The following is a 17,891-nucleotide window of genomic DNA, read 5'->3' as shown; positions in this document are numbered from 1 at the left end:
CGGAAAGAGCTAGACGAAGTGGCTGGGGAGATGGAAGTCTTGGCTTCCCTGCTTAGGCTGCTGCCCCCGCGACCTGACCTCGGATAAGCGGAAGAAGATGGATGGAATCTGATCATTCCAGTATGTTTCTGATGCTCAAAAATAGTTTGCCAAAAAGTATCAAAAGTTAAGGTACACCTAATTTTTTACATGGAAATATGCTAATTAGGTGTCAAGACACACCCAATCATAAAGATGATTTTTCCATCATATTTCTAATTGTCAAAAAACATGAAATAGACACCAAGTTTGGGTTTGTAGCTCTTCTGGTTCAAATGTAGAGGCAAAAGCCTGTTCAGGTGGTGGCCATATTGGATCAGCAGCTGTGATGATCCCAAAGGTCACCGGCGTGGGCGCCCTAGCCAAATCATTTAAGTTTGCACTGAGCTACACCTGTGCCAAAATTGGCGCTTTTAGACAATAGTGAACGAACACACCCTAAAGTCTCCCTAAGGACCCCCACTATAGCCACTCAGTTTAATCAATGTGCGATGCAGCTTCTGTATTTGGTCTTATTTGTCACATGCTTCTGATTCTACAAGACTCTTTCTAAATTAAGTGTTTGTTATGTAAGGGTAGTTTAATTCCCTATTTCCTGTTGTCCTTCCCCTCCCTACCTCAGGGCTGGAAGTGGCACAGTCCATCTTGCTACTGGGTATCGGAGGATCTGCTCACTTTTGCCGAGGCCAGGAAGTCATGTGAGGACAACAAGGCCACACTCCTAACCGTCACCAACAGGTACCAGCAAAAACTGATGACCTTGCAAGAGTCGTCCCCCGCCCCCACTTAAGGGTCTTTAATCCCCTCGGAAGGTTTGAACAGGCCTTCGCCAACAGTCTGGTATTCGGTCGTACCGGAGATTTCTTCTGGATCGGCCTCCATGAGCAAGGCAGCCCCGCCTCCTTCCACTGGCTGAGCGGGGACAAAGTGTCCTACACTAACTGGAACCGAGACCAGCCAGGTATGTCCCGCTGAGGTCCGCGTGAGCGGTTGCAGTTCTCGGGTCTTACGCCTCGCGCGCATCACTTCTCTCAGTCGGTGGCCGAGGAGGCTGCGTCACCATGGCGACCGGCTCGGCGACCGGCCTGTGGGAGGTGAGAGAGTGCACGGCGTCCAAGGCTAAGTACATTTGCCGTCAGAACAAGGACACCGCCGTGAGCCCCGACCCCCCCGCCCCGCAGCCCACGCCCAGCCTGAGCGGCTCTTGTCCTAACGGCTGGAAGAGCAACAGCAACCTGCGGTACTGCTACAAGGTAACACACCTGTACTTGATTGATGCTGCTGTCAAATGGTTTACTTTAGGACTTGTTCATATTAGAAAGTTAGCATGTTTAATATGTAAACTGACCAATGACTTAATATATCCAATGGCTTAACATGGCTAATGGTTTAACATGACAAAGGCCTTAACATAACCAATGGTTTAACATGACCAATGACTTAACATAACCAATGATTTACATGACCAATGAATTAACATGGCTAATTATTTAACGTCACCAATGACTTAACATACCCAATGACCTAACATGGCTAATGATTTAACACGACCATTGACTGAACATGACCAATGACTTAACATAACCAATGACTTAACATGGCCGATGATTGCTTTGGTGTCTGGATGCAAACCAATGATTTAGCATAACAAATGACTGAATATGGACAATAATATAACACAGTCTATGTTTTAACATACCTAATGACTTACCGTGACCAATGACTTAACATACCCAATGATTTAACATGACCAATGACTTAACATAACCAATGATTTAACATGACCAATGACTTAACATGACCAATGACTTAACATAACCAATGATTTACATGACCAATGAATTAACATGGCTAATTATTTAACGTCACCAATGACTTAACATACCCAATGACCTAACATGGCTAATGATTTAACACGACCATTGACTGAACATGACCAATGACTTAACATAACCAATGACTTAACATGGCCGATGATTGCTTTGGTGTTTGGATGCAAACCAATGATTTAGCATAACAAATGACTGAATATGGACAATAATTGAACACAGTCTATGTTTTAACATACCTAATGACTTACCGTGACCAATGACTTAACATACCCAATTATTTAACATGACCAATGACTTAACATAACCAATGATTTAACATGACCAATGACTTAACATGACCAATGACTTAACATAACCAATGATTTACATGACCAATGAATTAACATGGCTAATTATTTAACGTCACCAATGACTTAACATACCCAATGACCTAACATGGCTAATGATTTAACACGACCATTGACTGAACATGACCAATGACTTAACATAACCAATGACTTAACATGGCCGATGATTGCTTTGGTGTTTGGATGCAAACCAATGATTTAGCATAACAAATGACTGAATATGGACAATAATATAACACAGTCTATGTTTTAACATACCTAATGACTTACCGTGACCAATGACTTAACATACCCAATTATTTAACATGACCAATGACTTAACACAACCAATGACTTACCATGACCAATGACTTAACATGACCATCGACTTAACATAACCAATGACTTAACATGACCAATGACTTACCATGACCAATGACTTAACATAACCAATGACTTACCATGACCAATGACTTAACATGACCAATGACTTAATATGGACGATGATTGCTTTGGTGTTTGAAGGCAAACCAATGATTTAGCATAACAAATGAGTTAATAGAATAGAATAGAATAGAATAAAATGAACTTTATTGTCATTATATTTGCATATAATGAGATTAAAGACTCCAACTTAAGGTGCGGTAGTGGGAACAAATATGGGGTGAAATAAATGACATAAGAGGTAATAAAGGAAAAACTAACAATTGAAATAAACAGACTACTAGCCAATAAAAATAATAAGCAATTCTGTACAATATACAAAACACTATAGAAGTACAAAATACAAATACTGTACAATATACAGAGCAAGACAGGAGTACCAAACTAATAAATAACAATCAGTGACGGACGTATTGCACTAAATGGGTAGTATTGCGCAGTAGGGTATTAGGGCATTATATTGTATAGGGGTGAATTATTATTATTATTATAAGTTAGAGTTCAACACGGTGACAGCTTTGGGAAAGAAGCTGTCTCTAAGCCTGTTTGTTCTGGCTCTGATGCACCTGTAGCGCCTGCCTGATGGTAGCAAGTCGAACAGGTGGAAGCCAGGGTGTGTGCTGTCCTTGGTAATGTTTTTTGCTCTGTTGAGGCAACGGGAGTTGTCTAAGTCCTTCAGGGAGGGCAGGGGACAGCCGATGATTTTTTGTGCCGACTTTATGACCCTCTGAATCGCCTGTTTGTCTGCTGCAGTGCAATATGGACAATAATATAACATAGCCTATGTTTTAACGTAACTAATGACTTACCATGACCAATGACTTAACAAAACCAATTATTTAACATGACCAATGACTTAACATAAACAATGATTTAACATGACCAGTGACTTAACATAACTAATGACCTAACATTGATAATGATTTAACATGACCATTGACTTAACATGACCAATGACTTAACATGACGAATGACTTAACATAACCAATGACTTAACATAACCAATGACTTACCATGACCAATGACTCAACATGACCAATGACTCAACATGACCAATGACTTAACATGACCAATGAGTTAACATTACCAATGACTTAACATAGCCAATGACTTACCATGACCAATGACTTAACATGGCCGATGATTGCTTTGGTGTTTGGATGCAAACCAGGGATCTAGGGCTCGAAAAAGTTGGTGACCAATCTGACCAATGATTTATTATGACCAATGACTTTACCTGAACAATTACCTAACATGGCCAACGCCCTAATATGGCCAATGAATTGACATGGTCAATAGTTTAACATGGCCTACAACTTCACATTGCCAATGACCCAACAAGGCCATGGACCTAACACGACCAATGTCTTGTAGAGATAACACGAGGAGACATTTGACCTGGCGGGGGTGTGTGTGTGTGTGTGTGTGTGTGTGTGTGTGTGTGTGTGTTGTGCAGGTGTTCCACTCGTCACAGCTGGAGCAGAAGATGAGCTGGCTGCAGGCTCACCTGTTCTGTCGCAATCACGGCGCCAACCTGCTGAGCATCAGCGCCCCAGAGGAGGAGCACTTTGTCCTCCAAGTCCTGCATGAGACTTTTGGGTGGGCGTGGAAGATGATGAGGATGGTGGCGATGATGATGATGATGATGATGATGATGATGATGATGATGATGATGATGATGATGATGATAATGATATAACCCGCAGGGAATCGGAAGACCACGAGCAGCACTGGTTTTGGATCGGGCTGAACCGCAGGAACCCGATGGACGACGGCAGCTGGAAGTGGAGCGATGGACTTGCTGTGAGTGGCAAGAGTAAAAATACAATCTGTTGGTCCACATGTTGTTTACTTTCACGGGGCTTTCTCTCAGCTGACGTACCAGAACTTTGGCCGCTACTACTACAACATCAGGCAGTGCGCTGCGGCCGACTTGGGCTCCATGACCTGGCTGGCCATGCACTGCGACTCTGAACTGGACTGGATCTGCAAGATCCCGAGAGGTACATCAGGCACTTTTTTTCTTACGAGAAGATTTTTTTTTTTTCTTCCTGAAACGCCCATTGTCTCCTTTTGTTACCCTACCCCAGGGGTGTCCAAAGTTTTTCCACTGAGGGCCGTAAATTGAAAAATTAAAGCATCCGGGGGCCATTTTGATACTTTTCATGTTCAAACCATAAGAATATATATGGATTTTTTTTTTTTTACAGTGGGGCAAAAAGTATTTAGTCATCAACCGATTGTGCAAGTTCTCCCACTTGAAATTATGACAGAGGTCTGTAATTTTCATCATAGGTACACTTTAACTGTGAGAGACAGAATTTGAAAAAAAAATCCAGGAATTCACATTGTAGGAATTTTAAAGAATTTATCTGTAAATTATGGTGGAAAATAAGTATTTGGTCAACCATTCAAAGCTCTCACTGATGGAAGGAGGTTTTGGCTCAAAATCTCACCATACATGGCCCCATTTATTCTTTCCTTAACACGGATCAATCGTCCTGTCCCCTTAGCAGAAAAACAGCCCCAAAGCATGATGTTTCCACCCCCATGCTTCACAGTAGGTTTGGTGTTCTTGGGATGCAACTCAATATTCTTCTTCCTCCAAACACGACGAGTTGAGTTTATACCAAAATGGATACATGGATGATACAGCAGAGGATTGGGAGAATGTCATGTGGTCAGATGAAACCAAAATAGAACTTTTTGGTATGAACTCAACTGGGCACGAGTTCAGTTGAGTTGATATCCTTTAGCTGATGTCCTTTACTCACTGATGTTGGTTTTTGATGCAGTCCGTAACATCATGGCTTACGTGCAGTGATTTCTCCAGATTCTCTGAACTTTTTGATGATTTTACGGACCATAGATGGTGAAATCTCCAAATTCCTTGCAATAGCTCATTGAGAAATGTTGTTCTAAAACTGTTCGACAATTTGCTTATAATGATGTACTTACAGCAGCCTTAAAACAGTACATATTAACTTGTAAACTCGGGGAGAAGCAGCAAATCAACAGTGACCAAAGTTAGGTACCGACGATCATCTTGTGAAAGATAGAGAGACCCGCCTTATGTGGCTTCTGATTGGTTTTAGTGGTTGGTGCTTTCAGTGATTGGTTAGATTTAGGCACAAAGGACTGATGGATTGGTCATATTGGTCAGTCAATCAGAGTTAATCAAACTACGGCTCCCGTGAGGACCAAAGTTTATCATCATGGAAAAAAATTGAATATTGAATGGGGAATAGGAGAAATGTGTGGCGTGTGTGAGGATGGGTGAAATTGTCTTATTGTCACTTTAAAACGGTGACGCTTGGCTGAGCTGATGTTATACTATAAGGACATGTTGCTGTAGTGCAGGGGTCAGCAACGCGGTGCCCGCGGGCACCTGGTAACCCGTAAGGACCAGATGAGTAGCCCGCCGGCCTGTTCTAAAAATAGCTCAAATAGCAGCACTTACCAGTGAGCTGCCTCTATTTTTTAAATTTCATTTATTTACTCGCAAGCTGGTCTCGATTTGCTCGACATTTTTAATTCTAAGAGAGACAAAACTCAAATAGAATTTGAAAATCTAAGAAAATATTCTAAAGAGTTGGTCTTCACTTGTTTGAATAAATTCATTTATTTTTTACTTTGCTTCTTATAACTTTCAGAAAGACAATTTTAAAGAAAAAATACAACCTTAAAAATGATTTTAGGATTTTTAAACACATATACCTTTTTACCTTTTAAATTCCTTCCTCTTGTTTCCTGACAATTTAAATCAATGTTCAAGTAAATTTATTTTTTTTATTGTAAGAATAATAAATACATTTTAATTTAATTCTTCATTTTAGCTTCCGTTTTTTCGACGAATAATATTTGTGAAATATTTCTTCAAACTTATTATGATTAAAATTCAAAAAAAATATTCTGGCAACTCTAGAAAATCGGTAGAATCAAATTTAAATCTTATTTCAAAGTCTTTTGAATTTCTTTTTAAAATTTTGTTCTGGAAAATCTAGAAGAAATAATGATTCGTCTTTGTTAGAAATATAGCTTGGTCCAATTTGTTATATATTCTAACAAAGTGCAGATTGGATTTTAACCTATTTAAAACATGTCATCAAAATTCTAAAATTAATCTTAATCAGTAAAAATTACTAATGATGTTCCATAAATTATTTTTTTAATTTTTTCAAAAAGATTCGAATTAGCTATTTTTTCTCTTCATTTTTTTGGTTGAATTTTGAATTTTAAAGAGTCGAAATAGAAGATAAACTATGTTTCAAAATTTAATTTTCATTTTTTTGTGTTTTCTCCTCTTTTAAACCGTTCATTTAAGTGTTTTTTTCATCATTTATTCTCTACAAAAAACTTTCCGTAAAAGGAAAAAAAATGTACGACGGAATGACAGACAGAAATTTTTTAATATATATAGATTTATTTATTAAAGGTAAATTGAGCAAATTGGCTATTTCTGGCAATTTATTTAAGTGTGTATCAAACTGGTAGCCTTTCGCATTAATCAGTACCCAAGAAGTAGCTCTTGGTTATAAAAAGGTTGGTGACCCCTGCTGTAGTGTGATGCCTGTTTTTGTGCCTTTCAGGTAGCGTTGAGAAAGAACCGGAAGCTTCTGAAGGTGAGATTTCCACAATGCAGCGCTCACACATGGTGCATAAAGATTATCCCTGTCGTCCATATTGTTTTATCTCCTGACATTTTAAAGGCACGCGTTCGCCGGAATGGATTAGCTTCCGGGAGGCGGAGTACAAGTTCTTTGACCACCGCACCACGTGGGACCAGGCCCAGCGAATTTGCTCCTGGTTCGACTCCTCGCTGGCCTCCGTCCACTCGGCGCAGGAGGAGAAGTTCCTGGCCAGCACGCTAAACCAGGCAACAACAAAACCATCTGATTTCTAAATGTACGACATCTTTGTTTGGTTCTACAGTTTCTATCTCTCTGTGGCCTCCAGATGGTGAAGGTGGAGGGTGACAACTGGTGGCTGGGCCTTCACACCTACCACGAGGACGGCCGCTTTCGCTGGTCCGACCACTCTGTGCTCAACTACGTGTCTTGGGCCAGCGGGAGGCCACGCCCACTCAGCTATGACCGCAGATGTGTGCACATGACCGCCAGTAAAGGTAAGAACACCGACAATGCTCGGCCACATTAATCAAACTGTATAAGAAGATCGGGCCGGGCCGTTAAAAAAAAAGTAACTGTGATAATACTTTGGAGTACATGAGTGTGACACGTCTCCAGCCGTCATCGTGTGGGTTGCAGTGACCGTCGATGCAAGATGCATTGTAGCAAGTTTGACTCTTGTTTATTCTTTCAATGAACAAGGTTTGATTCCAGTCGGTCGCGCCAATTTCTAGCACGACCTCCCTTCCTGCTCGTCTCGGCGCGCTTTTCGGTGGCCGGTGGCTGCGTCTTCCGCGGGGGCTCATCTCTCCTCTGGTCGCTCTCGTCGTCTTTGCTGTCGTCGTCTGTTGCAGTTTCTCCTCTGTCTTCTGCCATGATTGCTCCTCCTTCTCCCCTTTTATGCTGCAGCAGAAGATGCAGCGATTGAGAGCAGGTGTGTCGTTTACGCACCTGACTCGGATTGCCGCGGCGTCGCTCCAAGTGCGCCCCGCCTCTCCGCTCTGCTGCATGCTCCGCCTCTTGGCCGCCATCTCGGGTAGGACCGCTGTCTGTCCTATCCTGCCATCGGCTCGTCGGCTCCGTCTCTCCACAATCATGGCAACGTCTCCGTCGCTTCCACTCAGTTGCCGCTTCTCCACTAACACAGGGGTAGGCAACCCAGAACGTTGAAAGAGCCATTTTGGACCCAAATGACACAACGCTGTCAAGCACCATTTATATAAAACTTGCGGGACGCACTAACTTTAAACTTTCATATTAAGGTGGGGGCCGCAAATAACGTCCAATTGGCCACAATTGGCCCACGGACTGCGTGTCTGAGACCCCTGTACTGCAGTATTGTGTATTAATGGAAGCATGCTATAGGGAATATATGTGTGAACGACTCACGCTCTCGTCGCTCGGGTTCCACTGACCACCAAGGAAGGACATTGCTTTAGCAGGTTTGACTCTTGTTTATTTTTTCAAATAAAGCAAGTCTTTTGTGCCGTCGCTGCTTCCGCTGCTCGCTCTCAGTGTCTCGCTCCTCGTCTCTCGCTCTCCGGTCCGCGCTTTAGTCGGCCGCGTCTCCGTCTCTCCTGTCTTGCTTTCTGCTGCGGACTCTCCACCTCCTTCAGCCCCGTTCTCTCCTCCTTCTCCCCTTTTATACATTGAGAGGAGATGAGTTGATTGTGTACCGGTGCGCGATCCACCCACCTGAACTCGATTGTGGCGTTGCTCCCAGCACGCCCCACCTCTCCGCCCGGCCGCATTCTCCGCCTCCTTGCCGCCATCTTGGGCCGGGCTCCAGCGTGCCCTCCCGCTTCGTCAGACCGTCGGCTCCGCCTCTCCACAATATAATATAAATGACTACAGAGCTTTTAATACTATCATCAATATGCATGTTGATGACACATTCTTGCTTTGACCACAGCAAGAGAACAGCCTCAACACAATGTAGAATCCTCGCTAACCAGCTAGCGGCTAATGTCCCTTCACAGTGCAAAGTCGCTTCTAAGTCAGCATTCCTCACCTCCACCGCTGCAAAAAAATTGTGTGTGTGTGTGTGTGTGTGTGTATGTATATATATGTATATATATATATACATATAAAAATATGTATATATATATATACATATATATATATATATATATATATATATGTATATATATATACTGTGGGGCAAAAAAGTATTTAGTCAGCCACCGATTGTGCAAGTTCTCCCACTTAAAACGATGACAGAGGTCTGTAATTTTCATCATAGGTACACTTCAACTGTGAGAGACAGAATGTGAAAAAAAAATCCAGGAATTCACATTGTAGGAGTTTTAAAGAACTTATTTGTAAATGATGGTGGAAAATAAGTATTTGGTCAACCATTCAAAGCTCTCACTGATGGAAGGATGTTTTGGCTCAAAATCTCACGATACATGGCCCCATTCATTCTTTCCTTAACACGGATCAATCGTCCTGTCCCCTTAGCAGAAAAACAGCCCCAAAGCATGATGTTTTCACCCCCATGCTTCACAGTAGGTTTGGTGTTCTTGGGATGCAACTCAGTATTCTTCTTCCTCCAAACACGACGAGTTGAGTTTATACCAAAATGGATACATGGATGATACAGCAGAGGATTGGGAGAATGTCATGTGGTCAGATGAAACCAAAATAGAACTTTTTGGTTTAAACTCAACTCGTCGTGTTTGGAGGAAGAAGAACCCTTTTTAAAATGTGACTATTATCATTTACTGTGTATGCCAAATAAAATATTGTGCTATAAACCCATTATCGCAGGAAGTTGCAATGTAGATTCTAGACCATGTCGCCCATCCCTAATAATAATACTTGTATTGTAAATATTGTTATATTGTCGTCATGGTGCAGCAGAATGGGCGGAACAGAAGTGCCCCTCAGACCTGCCATATATCTGCAAAAGGGTTAACGTCACCGGCACTGCCCCCCCGACACCATCACCTCCCCACCCGCCGTCCGGCTGCCCTGACGGGTGGACCTCATATCAGCGCAAGGTACAGTACGAAAAACAAATTTTCAAGCTCAATAAATGGCTAACGTTACTAAGAATATCAACAACTACATCAGAAATGGCCACGAGATGAGACCAAACCAATCAGAGTGCACTGTTCAGTATGGTGGCCACTGATTAATATAGCCTTGCTATATTAGATTACAGCAGGGGTCACCAACACGGTGCCCACGGGCACCAGGTAACCCGTAAGGACCAGATGAGTAGCCCGCTGGCCTGTTCTAAAAATAGCTCAAATAGCAGCACTTACCAGTGAGCTGCCTCTATTTTTAAAATGTTATTTATTTACTAGAAAGCTGGTCTCGCTTTGCTCGACATTTTTAATTCTAAGAGAGACAAAACTCAAATAGAATTTGAAAATCCAAGAAAATATTTTAAAGACTTGGTCTTCATTTATTTAAATAAATTCATTTATTTTTTTACTTTGCTTCTTATAACTTTCAGAAAGACAATTTTCGAGAAAAAATACAACCTTAAAAATGATTTTAGGATTTTCAAACACATATACCTTTTTACCTTTTAAATTCCTTCCTTTTCTTTGCTGACAATTTAAATCAATGTTCAAGTATTTTTTTTTTATTGTAAAGAATAATAAATACATTTTAATTTAATTCTTTATTTTAGCTTCTGTTTTTTTGACGAAGAATATTTGTGAATTATTTCTTCAAACTTACTATGATTAAAATTCAAAAAAAATATTCTGGCAAATCCAGAAAATCTTTAGAATCAAATTTAAATCTTATTTCAAAGTCTTCTGAATTTATTTTAAAATGTTTGTTCTGGAAAATCTAGAAGAAATAATGATTTGTCTTTGTTAGAAATATAGCTTGGTCCAATTTGTTATATATTCTAACAAAGTGCAGATTGGATTTTAACCTATTTAAAACATGTCATCAATATTCTAAAATTAATCTTAATCAGGAAAAACTACTAATGATGTTCCATAAATTCTTTTTTGAATTTTTTCAAAAATATTCAAATTAGCTAGTTTTTCTCTTCATATTTGTTCGGTTGATTTTTGAATTTTAAAGAGTCGAAATTGAAGATAAACTATGTTTCAAAATTTAATTTTAATTTTTTTTTGTGTTTTCTCCTCTTTTTAAACCGTTCAATTAAGTGTTTTTTTCATCTTTTATTCTCTACAAAAAAAACTCCCGTAAAAGGAAAAAAAATGTACAACGGAATGACAGACAGAAATACCCTTTTTTTTAATATATACATATAGATTTATTTATTAAAGGTAAATTGAGCAAATTGGCTATTTCAGAATTTTTTTTTAAGTGTTTATCAAACTGGTAGCCCTTCGCAATAATCAGTACCCAAGAAGTATTTCTTGGTTTCAAAAAGGTTGGTGACCCCTGGATTAAAGAGTGCAAATTAACTATGTGGGTTATTATTTCACATTAAAATGGCTCTCATAATGTCAAAAAAATGTTATATTACATTAGATTACATCAAAAATATTTTTATTTCCTTGCTAGTGTTTCAGAATATTTGATCAGTCTCAGCGGGCCACGTGGTCTGCAGCCAAAATCAAATGTGAGTTGCAAGGAGGCGTCCTGGCGGTGTTGTCCAATCACCTGGAGCAAGGTAACCGATTCACTTCCTTCATCGCGCCGCCTGTCGCTCACGGCACTCACGGTGTTTCCTGTGCAGCTTTCGTCACCACCATGCTGTACAACACCACCATCCCTCTCTGGCTGGGCCTGACGTCGGACGCTAAAGGACACTTCCAGTGGGCTCAGGCCGGCCTGCTCAGTTACACCAACTGGGCTCCAGGACAGCCCGTGGACAACAGCGGGCCGCACCACGACAAGACCCCGGTACTGAAACTTTTACCTTAATAGGGAAACATTATCACAATTTCAGAAGGGTTAAAATCAATAAAAATCAGTTCCCAGTGGCTTATTTTATTTTTCAAAGTTTTTTTTTAAATTTTACCCATCACGCAATATCCCGAAAAACTGCTTCAAAGTGCCTGATTTTCACCATCGCTACATCCACCCATCCATTTTCCTGTGACGTCACTGTGTGATGCCAATACAAACAAACATGGCGGATAAAACAGAAAGTTTTAGCGACATTAGCTCGGAATCAGACTCGGATTTCAGCGGCTTAAGCGGTTCAATAGATTACACATGTATTGAAATGGATGGTTGGAGTGTGGAGGCAGATAGCGAAAACAAAATTGAAGAAGAAACTGAAGCTATTGAGCCATATCACGACAGACTGCGGCAACGAGGACGAATTCGGCGATCGCCTTCTAACAAACGGTTGCATCTTTCGACCACTGGTGCAACTTGAATCCGTCGATTGGTATGTGTTTGTTTGGCATTAAATGTGGGTGGAGGGAAAGGCTGGATGCAAATATAGCTACAAATGAGGCATAATGATGCAATATGTACATACAGCTAGCCTAAATAGCATGTTAGCATCGATTAGCTTGCAGTCATGCTGTGACCAAATATGTCAGATTAGCACATAAGTCAATAACATCAACAAAACTCACCTTTGTGATTTTGTTGACTTTATCGTTGGAAATGCATCTGCTTTGAGTGTCGTAGGATATCCACACATCTCTGTCGTAGCATCGCTATCGTCGGTAGCGATGCTACGTCAGAACAGAAAAAACGAGGAACTTTCGCATCTTTTGACCACTGGTGCAACTTGAATCAGTCGATTTTAGTGTGTTTGTTTGGCATTAAATGTGGGTGGAGGGAAAGGCTGGATGCAAGTATAGCTACAAATGATGCAATATGTACATACAGCTAGCCTAAATAGCATGTTAGCATCGATTAGCATGCCGTGACCATTGATTTATATGTCTGATTAGCACACTCCACGTAAGTCAACTTGAATCTGTCTCTGTTCGTGTTGTTACACCCTCCGACAACACACCGACGAGGCATGATGTCTCCAAGGTACGGTAAACTGTCGAAAAAACAGAAAATAACAGAGCTGATTTGACTTGGTGTGTGTAATGTGTTTGAGAAAATGGCGGGTCGCTTCACGATGTGACGTCACGGGTGAAAGGTCATCGCTCCGACAGACGAACAATTGAAAAGCGTTTAAATTGCCAAATTCACCCTTTTAGAGTTCGGAAATCGGTTAAAAAAAACATATGGTCTTTTTTCTGCAACATCAAGGTATATATTGACGCTTACATAGGTCTGGTGATAATGTTCCCCTTTAAGTGCTTTGTTCACTCAAAACTGCTGTGGGCGTGGGTCACCAGAGGAAATAAACTTTATGGAGACATATTCATGTCATTGGAACCCCCCCAACACACTTTTTTTTTTGGTACAAGTTTTTGTTCCGTTTTTTTGTTTATTTTTTTTAGAAAAATTATTTTAGTTGCATATTTATTTGGTTTGTAGAATGCAAACAATTTGGTAAAAAAAAAATAAAATTGTTACACATTTTTGGTTGGTTGCAAATCTTTTATTTTGATTGCAAAACTTTTTTTAATACAAAATTTTTGTTTGTTTGTTTAGAAATTTTTTGTTTCAAATCTTTTTTGGGACATAAATCTTTTTTTTTTCTTACAAATCAATTTTTATTTTTAATTATAGTTTTTTTGTTTGCTAATCAATTTTTGTTAGGTTGTACATTTGTTTGCCCTATTTTTCGGGAGGAGCTTAAAGTAAAGCCATTGCACCGCCACATCGAGAGGAGCCAGACGAGGTGGTTTGGGCATCTGGTCAGGATGCACCAAATGCCTCTCTGGGGAGGTGTTTAGGAAACATCCGATCGGTAGAAGGCCACAGGGAAGACCCAGGACACGTTGGGAAGACTACATGTCTCCCAGCTGACCTGGGAACGCCTTGAGATCCCCCGTGAGGAGCTGGATGAAGTGGCCGGGGAGAGGGAAGTCTGGGCCTCTCTGCTTAGGTTGCTGCCCCCGCGACCCAACCTTGATTAAAAGTGGAAAAAGATGGATGGAAATCTTTTTTTGGTTACAAATCTTTTTTTTAATCACAAAAATAGTTTTTTTGATGAAAAATCTTTTTTTTGGTTGCTAATCTTTTTTTATTATACAAATCTTTTTTTTGATTGCAAATCTTTTTTGGGGTACAGATCTTTTTTTAATTACAGACAAAAATGTTGTGTTGCAAATCTTTTTTGTTATAAATCTTTTTATGGGGTTGCAAATCTTTTTTTTTAATACAAATCTCTTTCTCGATGGAAAATATTTTTGGGTTGCTAATCTTTTTTTTCAAATCAAATTTATAAAAAAAATTTGGGTTCCCAATATTTTTTGGTCACAAACCTTTTTTGGTTGCAGATTTTCTTATTTATTTTAAAATCTTTTGTTTTTGGCTAGTAAATCGTTATCCGGTTTCGAATTGTTTTGGTTTCCAATGTTGTGTTTTAGTATTACTCAACTTCAATCTTGTGGGTGGGGCCTCCTCTGAACAATACGTTAAACGCCTTTTTATTGGTCGGCATTGCCCACTTCTTATCTTTCGTATATTCCCTCTAAATGTGCGGAGGGCGGAACTAGTTAGGAATCACGCCCATATAATTGCGCCGTCATCCAAGACTAATCGAATGAAAATACTTTAAACATATTCTTCAATGGAGGCCTCCACCCACAAGACAGTAATTAAATCGTGACCAAAAAAAAAAAGATTTTGCACCACCCATAAATATTTGCTCCCAAAAAATATTTGCAACCAAAAAAAAGGTCTGTAACCAAAATTTTTTTTTTTTTTAAATGTATATTTTAAAATTTTTTAAATATATACACTACCGTTCAAAAGTTTGGGGTCACCCAAACAATTTTGTCTTTTCCATGAAAAGTCACAGTTATTCATCAGCATACGTTGTGAAATGAATAGAAAATAGAGTCAAGACATTGACAAGGTTAGAAATAATGATTTGTAATTGAAATAAGATTTTTTTTACATCAAACTTTGCTTTCGTCAAGGAATCTTCCATTTGCAGCTATTACAGCATTGCAGACCTTTGGCATTCTAGCTGTTAATTTGTTGAGGTAATCTGGAGAAATTGCACCCCAAGCTTCTAGAAGCAGCTTCCACAAGTTGGATTGGTTGGATGGGCACTTCTTGCGTAACATACAGTCAAGATGCTCCCACAACAGCTCAATGGGGTTCAGATCTGCTGACTGCTCTGGCCACTCCATTACCAATAGAATACCAGCTGCCTGCTTCTTCTCTAAATAGTTCTTGCACAATTTGGAGGTGTGTTTTGGGTCATTGTCCTGTTGTAGGATGATATTGGCTCCAATCAAGCGCTGTCCACTGGGTATGGCATGGCGTTGCAAAATGGAGTGATAGCCTTCCTTATTCAGAATCCCTTTTACCCTGTACAAATCTCCCACCTTACCAGCACCAAAGCAACCCCAGACCCTCACATTACCTCCAGCATGCTTAACAGATGGCGCCAGGCATTCTTCCAGCATCTTTTCAGTTCTGCGTCTCACAAACCTTCTTCTTTGTGATCCATACACCTCAAACTTTGATTCATTCGTCCACAACACTTTTTTCGTCTTCCTCTGTCCAATGTCTGTGTTCTTTTGCCCATCTTAATCTTTTTCTTTAACTGGCCAGTCTCAGATATGGCTTTTTCTTCGCCACTCTGCCCTGAAACCCAGAATCCTGCAGCCGCCTCTTCACTGTAGATGTTGACACTGGTGTTTTGCGGGTACTATTTAATGAAGATACCAGTTGGGGACCTGTGAGGCTTCTGTTTCTCAAACTAAAGACTCTAATGTACTTATCTCCATGCTCAGTTGTGCAACGTGGCCTCCCACTTCTTTTTCTACTCTGGTTAGAGCCTGTTTGTGCTGTCCTCTGAAGGGAGTAGTACACACCTTTGTAGGAAATCTTCAATTTCTTAGCAATTTCTCGCATGGAATAGCCTTCACATCTAAGAACAAGAATAGACTGTTGAATTTCAGATGGAAGTTCTCTTTTTCTGGCCATTTTGAGCGTTTAATTGACCCCACAGATGTGATGCTCCAGAAACTCAATCTGCTCAAAGGAAGGTCAGTTTTGTAGCTTCTGTAACGAGCTAAACTGTTTTCAGAGGCGTGAACATGATTGCACAATGGTTTTCTAATCATCAATTAGCCTTTTGAGCCAATGAGCAAACACATTGTACCATTAGAACACTGGAGTGATAGTTGTTGGAAATGGGCCTCTATACACCTATGTAGATATTGCACCAAAAACCAGACATTTGGAGCTAGAATAGTCATTTACCACATTAGCAATGTATAGAATGTATTTCTTTAAAGTTAAGACTAGTTCAAAGTTATCGTCATTGAAAAGTACAGTGCTTTTCCTTCAAAAATAAGGACATTTCAATGTGACCCCAAAGTTTTGAACGGTAGTGTATATTCTTTTTCAATTTTTTCATTTTGCTTGTGCGTTTTTTTGTTGGTTCCAAAACCATTTTTTGTTTGGTTGAATAAAAAGACAGTTTTTATCCGTAGGCCCTTAATCTCGTTATATGCAAATATAATGACAATAAAGTCCATTCCATTCTATTCTATTTAGCGCTAGGTGTGGCTGTAGGCAACCTCCTATTTTTTTTTATTTTTTTTTAATGAACTCCACTAAATGGCTGATGGTATAGCTGTCTTCCACCAGGGAAACTGCGTGGCCTTGATTCACGGGAACCCTCAGAAGAACAAAGGCATGTGGGCATCACGGGCCTGCGAGGCGGAAAGTACCGGCTTCCTGTGTCAGAAGCAACAAGGTGCGCAGACACATGATTTGTATAATCCTTAGATTTGTCTCCAGCAAAATCATGTGACGTGGTTGCTCCTTTAGATCCGGGTCTGCCTGCGGCGCCAGATCTCATTCCAACCCCGCTGTCCAAGCGCTTGGACCTGGGCGGCATCACCTACCAGCTGGTGGAGAAACGCCTGGACTGGGCAGGCGCTCTCCATCTGTGTAATTCTCTAAACGGAACCTTGGCGGCGCCTCGGGACCCCGTCCAGCAGGCGTACCTGACGCTGCTCATCAACAGCTTGAGGCGGCCGGCATGGATCGCGCTCTACAACTACGGAGTGAGAACTCGCTCTCTGCTAATACAGTTCTAGAAGGTTCTAGACGCTGAAGGAAACCTTCATTTGTGTCGTCTTCTCAGGGGCGCCGCTTCTCCTGGCTGGGCGAAGAGGAATTGTCTTATTCTAACTGGGTGGAGGGACAGCCCAATCAGCTGTCAGGCTGCGGTCACATGACCACCACCGGCCTGTGGACCATGACGCCGTGTGACGCGAAACTGGACGCTGCTATTTGTCAACTCAGCGGTACGTGGTGACATCATGCAATCATTTGTAGACCACCACAAAGTATTCCAACCGGCAAAAAGACCGAATTAAACTAAATACAATTTAAAATAAATAGTTAAAGTCAGATTTAATTTAAAAAAAAAAAAAATGAAGAAAAAATCTAATAAATTGGAAATAGAACATGTTTAAATGTGCAAAATATTGTGAATTAAGTGGACAAGATAAAAATCATTAAGAAGATTTAAACTAAATAATCATTAAGAAGATTTAAACTAAATAAATGGACAAAATTAAATTAAAGTGCTACTGAAACCCACTACCACCGACCACGCAGTCTGA

At 40.4% G+C, this 17,891-nt stretch overlaps 1 protein-coding gene across 3 annotated transcripts in view; it reads left to right on the top strand.

Moving 5' to 3' along the window:
• The window catches only part of mrc2 (mannose receptor, C type 2), a 98,506-nt gene that overhangs the window by 65,593 nt on the left and 15,022 nt on the right, over window positions 1-17,891 (top strand). For 2 of the 3 annotated variants that reach the window (XM_061905400.1, XM_061905402.1), the window contains 15 exons: window positions 662-777; window positions 852-1,000; window positions 1,075-1,292; window positions 4,098-4,240; window positions 4,348-4,444; window positions 4,515-4,644; window positions 7,231-7,263; window positions 7,351-7,517; window positions 7,598-7,766; window positions 10,129-10,271; window positions 11,770-11,878; window positions 11,945-12,111; window positions 16,906-17,014; window positions 17,089-17,327; window positions 17,408-17,570. In XM_061905400.1, coding sequence (XP_061761384.1) covers window positions 662-777; window positions 852-1,000; window positions 1,075-1,292; window positions 4,098-4,240; window positions 4,348-4,444; window positions 4,515-4,644; window positions 7,231-7,263; window positions 7,351-7,517; window positions 7,598-7,766; window positions 10,129-10,271; window positions 11,770-11,878; window positions 11,945-12,111; window positions 16,906-17,014; window positions 17,089-17,327; window positions 17,408-17,570 — 2,152 coding nt within the window. The remainder of the gene's footprint in view (window positions 1-661; window positions 778-851; window positions 1,001-1,074; window positions 1,293-4,097; window positions 4,241-4,347; window positions 4,445-4,514; window positions 4,645-7,230; window positions 7,264-7,350; window positions 7,518-7,597; window positions 7,767-10,128; window positions 10,272-11,769; window positions 11,879-11,944; window positions 12,112-16,905; window positions 17,015-17,088; window positions 17,328-17,407; window positions 17,571-17,891) is intronic. The other variant, XM_061905401.1, reaches the window with a different exon arrangement.

Source organism: Nerophis ophidion, linkage group LG07, assembly GCF_033978795.1.
Source record: "Nerophis ophidion isolate RoL-2023_Sa linkage group LG07, RoL_Noph_v1.0, whole genome shotgun sequence".
In the NCBI taxonomy this organism is placed as follows: Eukaryota; Metazoa; Chordata; class Actinopteri; order Syngnathiformes; family Syngnathidae; genus Nerophis; species Nerophis ophidion.
This window is presented reverse-complemented; position numbering and strand designations above follow the sequence as displayed.